The sequence below is a fragment of the Cucurbita moschata genome, unplaced genomic scaffold, assembly GCF_002738365.1.
Source record: "Cucurbita moschata cultivar Rifu unplaced genomic scaffold, Cmos_1.0 Cmo_Scf00001, whole genome shotgun sequence".
Classification (NCBI taxonomy): Eukaryota; Viridiplantae; Streptophyta; class Magnoliopsida; order Cucurbitales; family Cucurbitaceae; genus Cucurbita; species Cucurbita moschata.
The window spans coordinates 9,699,984-9,712,038 of record NW_019268517.1 but is presented as its reverse complement, the minus strand read 5'-3'; the positions used below and the strand labels follow the sequence as shown (position 1 = coordinate 9,712,038).

The 12,055-nt window shown below is 37.5% G+C and overlaps 3 protein-coding genes across 4 annotated transcripts; 1 reads left to right on the top strand and 2 right to left on the bottom strand.

Annotated features, from left to right (window-relative positions):
• Positions 1-686: 686 nt before the first annotated feature.
• On the bottom strand, positions 687-3,514 carry LOC111441746. Its single transcript, XM_023078845.1, has 2 exons — positions 2,860-3,514; positions 687-943 (listed from the first exon to the last, which is right to left on the bottom strand). Exons 1-2 carry the CDS (start codon positions 3,456-3,458, stop codon positions 937-939), a joined length of 606 nt encoding a protein of 201 aa, XP_022934613.1. The 5' UTR covers positions 3,459-3,514; the 3' UTR covers positions 687-936.
• A 422-nt stretch (positions 3,515-3,936) lies between these two features.
• Positions 3,937-6,654, top strand: LOC111441736 (ras-related protein RABE1a-like). Its single transcript, XM_023078835.1, has 8 exons — positions 3,937-4,225; positions 4,771-4,843; positions 4,944-5,044; positions 5,446-5,511; positions 5,780-5,877; positions 6,002-6,064; positions 6,150-6,242; positions 6,340-6,654. The coding sequence occupies exons 1-8, from the start codon at positions 4,153-4,155 to the stop codon at positions 6,421-6,423; spliced, it is 651 nt and encodes a 216-aa protein (XP_022934603.1). The 5' UTR covers positions 3,937-4,152; the 3' UTR covers positions 6,424-6,654.
• A 165-nt stretch (positions 6,655-6,819) lies between these two features.
• LOC111441706 (type I inositol polyphosphate 5-phosphatase 8-like) lies at positions 6,820-11,805 on the bottom strand. Of its 2 annotated transcripts, XM_023078809.1 has the most exons (12): positions 11,674-11,805; positions 11,246-11,353; positions 10,980-11,091; positions 10,803-10,887; positions 10,284-10,343; positions 10,030-10,087; positions 9,556-9,660; positions 8,394-8,778; positions 8,111-8,313; positions 7,915-8,023; positions 7,648-7,805; positions 6,820-7,568 (listed from the first exon to the last, which is right to left on the bottom strand). In XM_023078809.1, exons 3-12 carry the CDS (start codon positions 11,007-11,009, stop codon positions 7,295-7,297), a joined length of 1,467 nt encoding a protein of 488 aa, XP_022934577.1. In that variant the 5' UTR covers positions 11,010-11,091; positions 11,246-11,353; positions 11,674-11,805; the 3' UTR covers positions 6,820-7,294. The 2 variants fall into 2 exon arrangements, with proteins under 2 accessions (XP_022934577.1, XP_022934567.1); XM_023078799.1 differs by lacking the exon at positions 11,246-11,353.
• Between the last annotated feature and the right edge of the window lie 250 nt (positions 11,806-12,055).

Here is a 12,055-nt window from a genome sequence, read left to right as displayed (position 1 = left end):
TAAATAAATAGCTAAATCATACTAAATTAGGGCAAAGACCATGGGACCATGATCTTTCCAACGAAGTCATTTAAATATCAGCCTGAGACCACCACCACTAATAAATATTATCTACGTCTTATAACGATCACTAATATTGTCTTATAACAGCTTAAGACCACCACTAGTAAATATTGTCTTATAACAGCCTGAGACCACCACTAGTAAATATTGTCTGCGTCTTATAATAGCCTGAGACCACCACTAGTAAATATTGCTGCGTCTTACAACAGCTTGAGACCACCACTAGTAGATATTGTCTAATTTGACCAGTTATATATCACCTTGACGATTTTAAAACACATTTTTTAGGAAGAGGATTCCACACTCTTATAAGAAATATTTCGTCCTCCTCTCTAATTGAGGTGGAATCTCACACGTCCTTAAATCCCCGCAAAATTTAAACCTGGTTGGTGCCCAAGTTAGTTTAATGGACGGTAGATTCAAATCGTACGGAGTTCATACGGTAGCGTATAAATCCCTAGCCTCAAAAAACATGGCATAACTCTGAGAAAATACAGATCAATGAGCATTAGTGGTGAGCCTAAATCTTACAGAATGGATGAAATTGCATAAAAATTGAAGCAACCAATATGTAAAAGGCAAAGAACCCTGCAGAGATGAAGAACAAATACACAACACAGAAGTGAACTGAAGAGAGCAAAAAGTAATTAATTATTCAAAAGGATGGAGAAGAAACCGATCAAACAAAGCCAATGTCACTGAATCTATGTATTCATCTCTTTTCATTTACTGTCCAACTTACACAAAAAGTTTGGTGTCCTGACTGCAGAAACACCCAGGTGCAATCTGTAAAATGATGATCGTTATCAGCGTTGTTATCAGCGTTCTTCGGCATCCGAACTAGCTCTGATCGAAAGACCGCAACTCAGCTGACTAAAACCTAATGGCAAAATATATAATGAAATGGAGTAAGTGTACGAGCAACATCGTGTTAGAATGAAAACTAATCATCTTCAAGAAGTAGATTATCATTGATAAGAATTCAACCAAATTGTCAGAGAGATAAGAATTCAACAAAGTTAACAATGAAAGAGTAACGGCCTAGGCCTAAGCCCACCGCTAGCAGATGTTGTCCTCTTTGGACTTCCCATTTCGGGTTTCTCCTCAAGGTTTTTAAAATGCGCCTGCTAGGGAGAGGTTTTCACACTCTTAGAAGGAATGTTTTGTTCCTCTTTGGGATCTCATAATCCACCCCCCTTGGGGGCCAACATCCTCGCTGGCACACCGCCCGGTGTTTGACTCTGATACCATTTGTAAAATCTTAAGTCTATCACTAGCAGATATGGTCCTTTTTGGACTTTCTCTTTCGGGCTTCCTCTCAGTTTTTAAAACACATATGCTAGAGAGAGGTTTCACGCCCTTATAAGGAAATCCAACCAAGTGATAAAAGTGATCTATCCAGCAGCAATGGGATTTGAGTCATCCTTAAAATCCAAGCCAAACGAGGGGAGGAAATCCCAAGAGATTACTAAGGATAAGAAATAACATTTAAAACTCCAAGCAACAATCAATTCAACCTTCACATATGGCCTCTCAGAAACAAAAACACACACAACCAATTATGAGCGACTGCATCAAAGAGACTTCCTTTTGTCTTATATAAATTTTCTAGAAACTAAAGCATGTTCCAAACTTTAGCTTGCAGGAACATCTACCCATTAACCTCACGTCGGTTGAAGAGTAGAACGAATCATTTTTTATAAGGGTTTGAAAATCTCTCCCTAGCAGACGCATTTTAAAAACCTTGAGGGAAAGCCTGAAAGAGGAAGCCCAAAGAGAACAGTATCTGCTAGCGGTGGGTTTGGGCTGTTACAAATGGTATCAGAGCCAAACATCGAGCGATGTGCCAACGAGGACGTTGAGCCCCGAAGGAGGGTGGACACCGAGTGGAGAGGAAAAACCCAAAGGAGAGTGGAGTGTGAGACACCACATCGGTTGGAAAGGGAAACGAAACATTGTTTATAAGGGTGTAGAAACCTCTTCTTAGCTAACATGTTTTAAAAACTTCGAGGGAAAGCTCAAAGAGGACAATATCTACTAGAAGACTCCCTTTGCTGGTTTATTCATGACATCACAATTGGAGGGTTCATGTGGCTGAGCTTCTGCCATGGTAATTTCTACTCCATCAACAATAGCACCTCCTCTGTCGAACTATCGTTTATGCCCTAGCTGAACTCCGGTGACTACGAAGGTTTCAATATTCCTAGTCGATATATTCACTTCTAAAGTTCCATCAACCACCAAATATAAATAGTCATGCCCCGATGTCCTTAAAAGTTTCTATCCTTGCTTACTCTAAGATAGAGACATCGATTCTATTTGTACAGTGACTGTCACCCGATTGTTCCAAAAGAGTCTTGCGGGACTCTCCCGTCCCCAAAGGCATCGACAACAAACGAAAAAATAAAGGGGATAAAGTCATGTCTAAGTCCATCCATAAGTCCTTTTACCTAATCAATAAAAAAAAGTCTTCTCCAATGATAGGCAGTGAACCTATGTCTACACACACACTAACTACAAGACTTGGGAGAGAAATGATTTACTCCATGAACTAGGCAAAGGGAGGATAACTCAGTGGCATACAAATAAAAATCATACCCATATATCAAGCAAAAACATGAACCAACGGCATGTGAGAGTAAAAACTAAGCGGCTACTTCAATGAATTTTTCTTCCAGAAAACAGCCTTCCTGATTATGCCTTAAACTGTTTGGTTAAATTTTTGTGTTCAATTCAATTTCATAAGAACATAATTTCATAAGGAAACAGAAAAACAGTAAGTAAATCATGCGAAACCTTTGAGAACTGGCATTGACATTGCGATGCAGAATGCGACCGCCACTCGAATCACCACCGTCAATCAACTCCCGAAGACCCAATTTGCCGACCTCCTCCTCTTTTTCATCATCATCATCTTCTTCTTCTTCTTCCGCCGCCTCCTTTTTATTCAACTCGCGATTGACCTTCCCCTGAAGCCTTTCAAAGTAATTCCCATAAATATACTCCGGCGAGTACCCATTTTCTTCATCAAACAACATAATATGCCCATGCCATTCCCAAACTCGATAATCCGAATCCTTCTCCTCATGAAACCCCACGCATATATGGTGCTCGCCGATCGTAACAGCCTGGCCGGAATTAGGTTTTAGTGAATCGATATTCCCACCGAGAATCACGCGAATAATCTCTTTCTCGAGCATCGATTCCTCTTTGGCGAGCTGCGTTTTGTTCTCGTCGTTGTCGTCATCGGAGAGATTGGCTGCATCGAAGAGAAGGTCTTCGAGAGATTGGGCGAGAAGGGGATTGTTGTTGCTTTGGGGCCGGATTTGGAGCCTGCCCATCAGAGTTTGAAGGAGAAGATTATCAAAATTGGCGGTGTTGTTGAAGGAGCTCATGATTCTTACTAGTTTCTGCGGATGGATTTTGGAGGGTTTTAGTTGAAGACGGGGCTTTATGTATTGGAAGACTATTTTCCCTGGCTTGTTCTTAATTATTTTTTACTATTTTTCAATTAATTTTTTAAGATGAAATTACGTTTTTACCATTTTTTTAAAAAAAATAAATATAATATTTATTTTAAAAAATAAAAATTTATGGGTTTTTTTTTTTTCTTCCATTTTTACATTTTTATTTTATTTTAACAAATCAGAATAAAAAATAAAAAATAAAAAGCTACATGTCTTCTTTGGTGTGACGTGGCATAGGTGAGTGGGCAATGAACGTTTACTATTTCCAGCCATCAGCAAACGACGTCGTATATACCCGAACTATTGCACAGAAGAGTGCCCCTAAAAGAAATGAAGGCGCGGATTTACGGATTCGTTTTTGTCCGTCGGATCAACTGAGATATGAAATCGTATGAAAATCCACCGGTCGCGGAGTTCTTCCCCCCACAGCCTTAAGACTGAAACCAGGAGCAATTTGAAAAAGAAAAAAAGAAGAAAAAAAAAATCCTCTTTCCGCTCCCGGAAAACGATTTCAACGGCCGTTTCGGTACCGCCGGACCAGGCGACGGCATCTCTCTCGTCGTATCTCTCATTTTTTTTTCATTCTCTCCAGATCTTGTAGTTGCACTCTTCGTTTTTCTCAATGGCTGCTCCACCTGCACGAGCTCGAGCTGATTACGATTATCTCATCAAGCTTCTGCTGATCGGCGACAGCGGTGCGTTAATTTTGCTTTCTTGTTCTGTTCGAGCTTCGATCTTGTGGTTTCGTTCGATTTATAATCAGTAATTGTGAAATTACTGGATGTTAATTGGATTTTTGTTTTTATATACGAATGCGTTCATTAATATCGATGATTGGAGGATCTCGTTATTGGAATCTAGTATGCGTGGTGTGGATTAATGGTGAGATATCCGAAGTGGTTTTTCATTGGTATGATTAGAGAAAGTTGCTATAGTTTTTGTTATGTGAGAGTTGTGTTATATCCGTAGGAATTCGTTTTTCTGGTAGGAATTTGAGTTCATGAGCTGCTTCTTGTCGCGAGATAAGTGGATTTCACGATTAGAATGTAGTGCATAATAAATTGTTGATGGATTAGCGGTGAAGTTCCCGAAAGGATTTGTCATTAACTCATTTGTAGGATAATAGAATATTGTTATAGTTTTTGTTGTGAGAGATGTATTGTTCCGGTAGGATTTCGTTTTCTACTTAGACTCCTAAATTACAAGTTTAGAAGCTATTTCATGTGACATGACAAGGCAGGTGTGGGAAAGAGTTGCCTTCTGTTGCGGTTCTCCGACGGCTCCTTCACCACCAGCTTCATCACAACCATAGGGTACGTGCATTTACACTGTAATATCGAAATTAATACATTTTCTATTTTACTTCCTTTGTCTGCTCTTCCTGATTTCATTTCCTTGGTTGTTCTCGAACAGCATTGATTTCAAGATTAGAACCATTGAGCTTGATGGAAAACGGATTAAATTGCAAATTTGGGATACCGCTGGTCAGGAGCGGTTTAGAACAATTACAACTGGTCTGTACACATTCTTAACGTTTACTCTTATTAGCAATATTGGAATATGCAGTTGCAGAAGAGTCCTGGAAGTCATTTAATTTTTCTTTCTACTTTATTCCAACGTATTATTTCATGCTTCTTAAATTTCTAGAGGATTAATCTTCATATAAATGTTTGCAATCCTTAATCTCCATCCTTGCAAGTTTTGATTTCCTGATGAGTATGGACTTCTGTTTTTTGTGATATTCTGGATGATTTTTAGAAATTTCTATGTAGATTTACATGCTGACAAATTTTCAGACTTAATATATTTGATTACTCATAAGGATTTGATCTTATTTATTTAGTTTTCGTATGTAAATGTTTCCTCCTATTTCTGGGAGGTCCTCTAAGTCTCAAGTAAAATTTTATTTCTGCAGCTTACTATCGTGGAGCCATGGGCATTTTGCTAGTGTACGATGTCACAGACGAGTCATCATTTAACAGTAATTCTTCTCTACCTTAAACCAAAGGTTAAAGATCTTAAGATGCTGGTTGCTCTTTTAAGTTCATAGTAGGACTACAGTCGGTTCAGAAATTTGTCCATTGAAGATAGTTGTACTAGAGTAGCTTTTCTCGTTCTTTATTGCGTAAAGGAACATCCTTCTTTTCTTCATGACATTATCTATTTTCTTATTAACATCTTAGTTGCTTGTCAAGACATGATTTTCTTTTCCTTTTTTCCTTTTCTTATTTGTTTTTTAATCTATTCAGACATTAGAAATTGGATCCGTAACATTGAACAACATGCTTCTGACAATGTCAACAAGATACTGGTGGGTAACAAGGCTGATATGGATGAGAGCAAAAGGGTATGTATTTTTTCTACGTTTTTTTGTAACTTCAACTTGTATGTTTCCAAATCCACTTTCTCCAGAAATCTATGATTGTTCAAATCTCAGTGAATTGGTAATTAAAACTGGAACTTTCGTTTAGGCCGTTCCTACATCCAAAGGTCAAGCTCTCGCAGATGAGTATGGCATCAAGTTTTTTGAGACTGTAAGTAAAATATTTAACAGCTCTCGAACGTATTTCCTGGGTAGTTAGTTTAGATCATATGTCTTGAAGATGTTGTGTATTTCAGAGTGCAAAGACAAATTTGAATGTGGAAGAAGTTTTCTTCTCCATAGCTAAGGATATTAAACAAAGGCTATCTGACAGCGATTCTAAGGCTGAGGTATAAAATTTTGTGTTATTTTAGCCATTAATTCTTTCTTTGAGTTATTATAGCCATAATTTGTGCATCCCCTCTCTTACCTGGTGGGATTTTGCAGCCTCAAACAATCAAGATAAACCAAGCAGATAATGGAGCAGGGGCTTCCCAAACTGCTCAGAAGTCGGCTTGCTGTGGATCTTAAGACTGCTACACCAAAGGTGGTTTACTTGCAAGGCAATACAATTAGGTTACTCGCATTTCTTTCTGTCTTTTTTTTCTCTCACTAGTACTGCTATAGTAGAACTCAATTTGGGAGTTCATAGTCAATCCTTATCAGGAAATTAATTATATGGTTCATCTACCACATATCTCATTTCAAACTGAAAAAGAAGTTTCATATTTTCAATATAACTGCTTTCCGTAGTCGAGTTTACTAGTGATTTCATAGCTTATCTTCTTTAATTAGTTCTGAAAGTTGCAAGCTGAGTCTACTCCTCTACCCATTTTTCAGAATCAATTCTTTTTCTGTGATAGGAAATTACACATTTATGGACGATGACCTGAACATTCAGTTAGTTAGAAATTGAACATACCCGTATGAAGAAATAAGAACACTATAAAATATAAACATGTAAGAGTAAATTAGTGATGCAGTCACAACATCCTTTCCATTTCCTATCTTTTTCTTGCTTGATTATAGACTCTACCATCCACCTTCAACCCATATTAACATTGAAATCCACAATCCTATATCTACAAACATCTCGAAAAACTGTGTAAAAAATTTGAGCTTGACGCCCACATCTTGCTTGATTTGATTCCTTTTCCTTCAACAAAATAAAAGAATCACCAGACTTAAATGTATGGTTAACCCACAATGCGCGATTTATGCGCTTCACGCTCAAGCACTTGAGCTTCCACCACCTACTGTTTTGCTTAATCGATGGGAAACAGCCAGCCAGCTTGAGCTTGCAGCTACAATTCTCAGCTGTTGGAAACCATGAAATCATATATACATTTGATACATTCCTAAAGTGGAGTCATGAGAGTACTAGTTACAGTTATTGAAAGGTTTAGGGAGGGTTTTGGGAGGCATCAATGGTCTCTGAACTGAGAAAGAGCTCTTCAGCTTGGACTTTGGCTGCACATAAAGATGACAAAGCAGCTTCGAATGACGGTTTCGTTGCAGCAGTGATGGTTGAGTTGGTATTTGAGAGATTCTCGTTAGCTAAGTCGACTTGGACTGAAAAGAGGGAGTAAACAGGTCTGTGATCTGAGAATCTGCACTCCCCTCTTGTATACCACATCTGCTTCATTCCTACCCCTCTCCACAAGATTCGATCACACCTACCAAATTTCAATAGAAAGAATCTGATCAGAAACATAAGTTTTATTTTTGCAGATCTTGCAGCATTGCCAAACTTACCAAGCTGGAGTTCGCCGTTTCTCTCTGGATGGCTTCGAGTTGGAGGACAATGCAACATAATGGTCAGAATTGGTAATATATTTGTAAGTTGGAGCAAACTGTATTCGTCCTTCTTCCCACCCTTCAAACACCCGACCAGCCTTTTGCTCTAACTTTAGCTGCCAATAGATTGAATAGACCGAAACCGGTTTGAACGAGATTTTAAGGTTTCGTTTTAGGAGACGAACAAACTCTAGTTGATTTGAAGTTTTTGTTCATTGAACTCACCTGATCTTTCTCTAGAAGTGCCTGCCAATCCTTCTTCCTAAGAAGCTCGTATGTTTCCCCACAGCCAGTCGAAAGGCGATAATTCAGATCCCCGAGCCAGATGACCTTGCTGCATATAATTTTATGTTAGGATCACAACCTTCACGAGTGGTTTGATTCGGTCGGGTAATTATTTAGAAAGGAAAATGGGATTTACTCATGATCCAATATGGTCTCAGGTGGGGGTGACTGTGCTCCAGTAGTAGCTCTACAAGAATGTGAAAACCTAGTTTTCTTCAAAATTTCACTCACATCTGAGTTTCTTCTTACTTCATCACCTTCCTTCTCCCCTGAAGTCAAATGTGTGCAGACAAAGCAAAAGGTTGTTTGGTGCAGTGTTATACTGATTGACACAGATCCCTGTTAATACACCACAAAACGTCATTCGGGTTTGACTCGAATTCAATGACTCTAGTTTCTTTAATACAATAGTGGCTCACCTTGTTGCCGAGGAACCCCATGACGCCTCTCCCGACACTGGAGACCTTCAGATTCGAGACGTGTTTGTAAAGATCCGCCCGAATCCATACACACAAGAATATCCCTACCATCTGCTTGCTTGCTACTAGGCAATATCGTTGTCGCATCGAGTTACCCGACGTGCACACCCCAGTTTTGTCACTGCCATTGTTGTCTTCTAAAGCGAGCAAGTCTGAGAAACTTTGCCTTGGCGTCTGCACTGCTTGGCGCTGGTCGTATGATGCCAGAGAATCGGCGTGGTTGGTGTTCAGGGCTTCCTGGATAAGGGCTAGCCACTGGGCAGCAGGGCCACTGTCCTCCGCCCCAAGCACATTGCCTGCATTTAGAGGGACGATTTCTTGGAACCTATTTAGAAAAATAATACAAGTAATCGATTAAGAGGTACCCTTTAACATATATATTAACAAATTCAATTAAATTATTCATGATGTCCTCTCTTTGAACTTTCCCTCGTTTAAAATGCATCCGTCAACCGATGTTTTCATATGGGTCTACTAGGCAAATATTTTTGGTCTACTAAGCAGATGTTTTTCCACCATTCTAAATAATATGTTATGTTTCTCTTTGACTGATATGGGATCTCACAATTTGCCCCATTGGAGGCTCCCTTCTAAATAATATGTTTTGTTTCTCTCTCTAACTGATATGGGATCTCACAATTCACCCCATTGGAGACTCAGCATCCTCGTTGGCACAATACACGATGTCGGGCTCTGATACCATTTATAACAGCCCAAGTTCACAACTAGCAAACATTGTTTGCTTTAGCCTATTATACACAGTGTCTAACTCTGATACTATTTGTAATAGCCTAAACTCACCACTAGGCGATATTATTGTTATTAGTCTCATAATTTTAGAGCATGTATGTTAGAGAGAGGTTTCACATTGAAATATTTCGTTTCCCTCTCAACCAACATAGGATCTCACAAGACATCTATTTTTTTCTTTAAACCTTAAACGTTTGAATTTTTACTCCACAATCTCGATTCCTATTTTCCTATTGAAATTTTCAACTAACAATATTTGGTTGCATACAAATATGCTAGAGACTTCTTACATGAATGGAGAAAAGTTGAAAATATTTTACAAAAACAAGCAAGAGAGAGAAAGAGAGAGTACCCAAGAACATAAATATCAATTGGGGTTGGAGAGTTGAGCCAATCCCTCATGTCCAAACCTTCCTTTGGTGGCTTTCCTCCCACATTCCATGTCCCTACCAGCATCCTGATTCCCCCAATCAAATAACATTATTATATATCATTTTATTTTACCAAAAAAATAATTAATATTACCCCATATATATTAAAATCATATTTCTTTATTTTAATCGTTATATTTTCAAATAACCATAAAGTCTTTATACTTACGATTGAATTAGAATCCATTTGAAGCTAATTATTATCGATTTTTTTTTAATAATGATAATAATAATTTTTTTATTCCATAATGGGATCAATTTATAGAATGAATGGTAAGAAGGAATAATTTAGTTCTAGAAAATTCATAATAATCTAATCTTATAAACTAATTTTAAGTATTATTTGAAAATATATTGCCAAAATATTAATTTAATTCAAAAATTAAAATAATTACCTCAAGTTCAGCGTTTGATCTCCAACTCCCCTTGTCTTCTCCATTGTCCACCTTTCAACTAGAAATGCGCACATCCAATCAAAAACGAACACGTGGAATGCAAAAATAAAGAATAGCAATTCTAGTCGCCTATACTCTGCAGATGTCAGAACTACACTAAATCTTACACCCGCATCATCGACCGTACACGTGGCATAGATCAGAGGTGTAGAAAATTATTACTGTGTCATAGCACGGTGATTTTTTTAAATTACCTCCCACATCCTCCGGCGCGACGGCGCAGCTGTCTTGATCGGAGCAGCTCTTCTTCCTCCCTGTTAAATGAAACACCAAATCATAAATCTAATTAGTAATTATACAATTTTAAAAAATCAATTTTAATTTAATTTTCTTTTCATAGTATTAGAGTTAAAATACCCATTCTTATTTATATTTAGAAGTGAAAAAATAAAATTGAGCTGAAATAATTATTATTATCTTACTCCATAGACACGTGACAAAATTAGTTTTAACAAAAAAATAACATAAGAATTTCGAGACGTAAACGTAAATATCTTTTTAATCTTTCCAAAAAAGTTAAACTCCAAAGTTATAGGAGAGGTAAAAGTTGGTCCCATGAAAAATATTAGAATTAAAAAATAATAATAATAATAATTTTTTAGTTTAATAACACCTGAAGGTGTCAAAATTCAAGCTTAATATAAAATTAATTTGTTAATATAAATATACTTTAGAATCAATTTTCACTGCGATTAAAAAATTTTAAAATTTACCTCGAGTGACGAAATCGGACGGGAAAGGAACCTTGTCGGCCGGAAAATTCAGCCACTTCCTTGCAACAACTCTCGGCCACGATGACTGCGGCGGAGTAACAAGTCGACAAAACAACATAAGTAAGACCCAAAAAACGACATGTCGGAAATCAAATCTCACACGACAAATTCTCTTACCTTAAAGATTTTCCCTCGTTTGATTCCCATTGGCTCCGCCGCCGACAACCGCCGAGAAACGAACCCACAGCTTTTCTTCTGTATTTTTAAAAATCCGGCCAAAAGTCTGCGACTGAAACGGCGGAGGAGGACAGGCAATGATTGCCAAGACATCCAAATCATAACCTTTTCATTTTTTTAATGCTAAACTAAGTAATTAATTAAAAAAAAGGCGTAATTAAGTGGTTGATTAATAATCTAATACCAAGAGGGGGTTCGAAACAGACCTTAATTATTGTTTTAAATTCTTTTAATTAAGCGTTTTCAACGGCTAATTTAAAAGACCCAGTTGCAGGAAAAATGCAGCCAGACAGCCAGACAGCCAGACAGCCAGCCTCCGGCGAAGAACCAAAAACAGAGCAAATTAAACAACAAAATGAGTGAATTTTCAGCAACCCTTTTCAGATCTTATGAACATGATCAAATCCCAGTTCCCAAAAACTTAACTTTTCTCATAATTTCAGCTCGGGTTTAAAAACAGGTTAAGAATCACAACTCTCCACTATATATCATATCATCCACTTTGACCATAAACTCGTGTGATTTTGCGTACCGATAAAGATGTATCTTTTACTTATAAACTCATGATCATCTCTTTAATTAACCAATCGTAGAGGAAAAATGGAGGTAAAATTAGGAGAATCGGAGGACTTACAGGGTAAATTCAAGAAGCCATGGTTGTTGAGATGGAGGAGACGGCGGAGGAGGCGGCGGAGGAGGAGGAGGGAAGGCGGCGGTTTTGGGGCTATTGTAGTGAAGAGTGGAGAGAATGGGAAGGGGAAAGGGAATTACTGGCATCTCTTTCCCTTTGGCTCCATTTTATACAAGACAGAAAAATACTAAATTTTTATTTATGATTAAATATGCATTTTTATTAAAATTGCCATTATTTTTTAAATTTTAAGCTAATATTAGTATGGTACAATTTAAAAAATATTAAAGGCACTTTTATCATTATAAACATGTTTTTAAATAATTTAAATAATTATAATATTTTAATTTATCGTTATTTTCATTTACTTTCTAGCCAAGATTTT

Coding starts and splice junctions, on each gene's coding strand:
- LOC111441746 (XM_023078845.1), bottom strand. CDS start 3,458: ATGAGCTCCTTCAACAACACCGCCAATTTTGATAATCTTCTCCTTCAA.
- LOC111441736 (XM_023078835.1), top strand. CDS start 4,153: ATGGCTGCTCCACCTGCACGAGCTCGAGCTGATTACGATTATCTCATC. Junction 4,844..4,943: donor AGCTTCATCACAACCATAGG/GTACGTGCATTT, acceptor GTTCTCGAACAG/CATTGATTTCAAGATTAGAA. Junction 5,045..5,445: donor GTTTAGAACAATTACAACTG/GTCTGTACACAT, acceptor TTATTTCTGCAG/CTTACTATCGTGGAGCCATG.
- LOC111441706 (XM_023078809.1), bottom strand. CDS start 11,009: ATGGGAATCAAACGAGGGAAAATCTTTAAG. Junction 10,344..10,802: donor GTCCGATTTCGTCACTCGAG/GTAAATTTTAAA, acceptor TTCATTTAACAG/GGAGGAAGAAGAGCTGCTCC. Junction 8,779..9,555: donor ATTGATATTTATGTTCTTGG/GTACTCTCTCTT, acceptor TTTTCTAAATAG/GTTCCAAGAAATCGTCCCTC.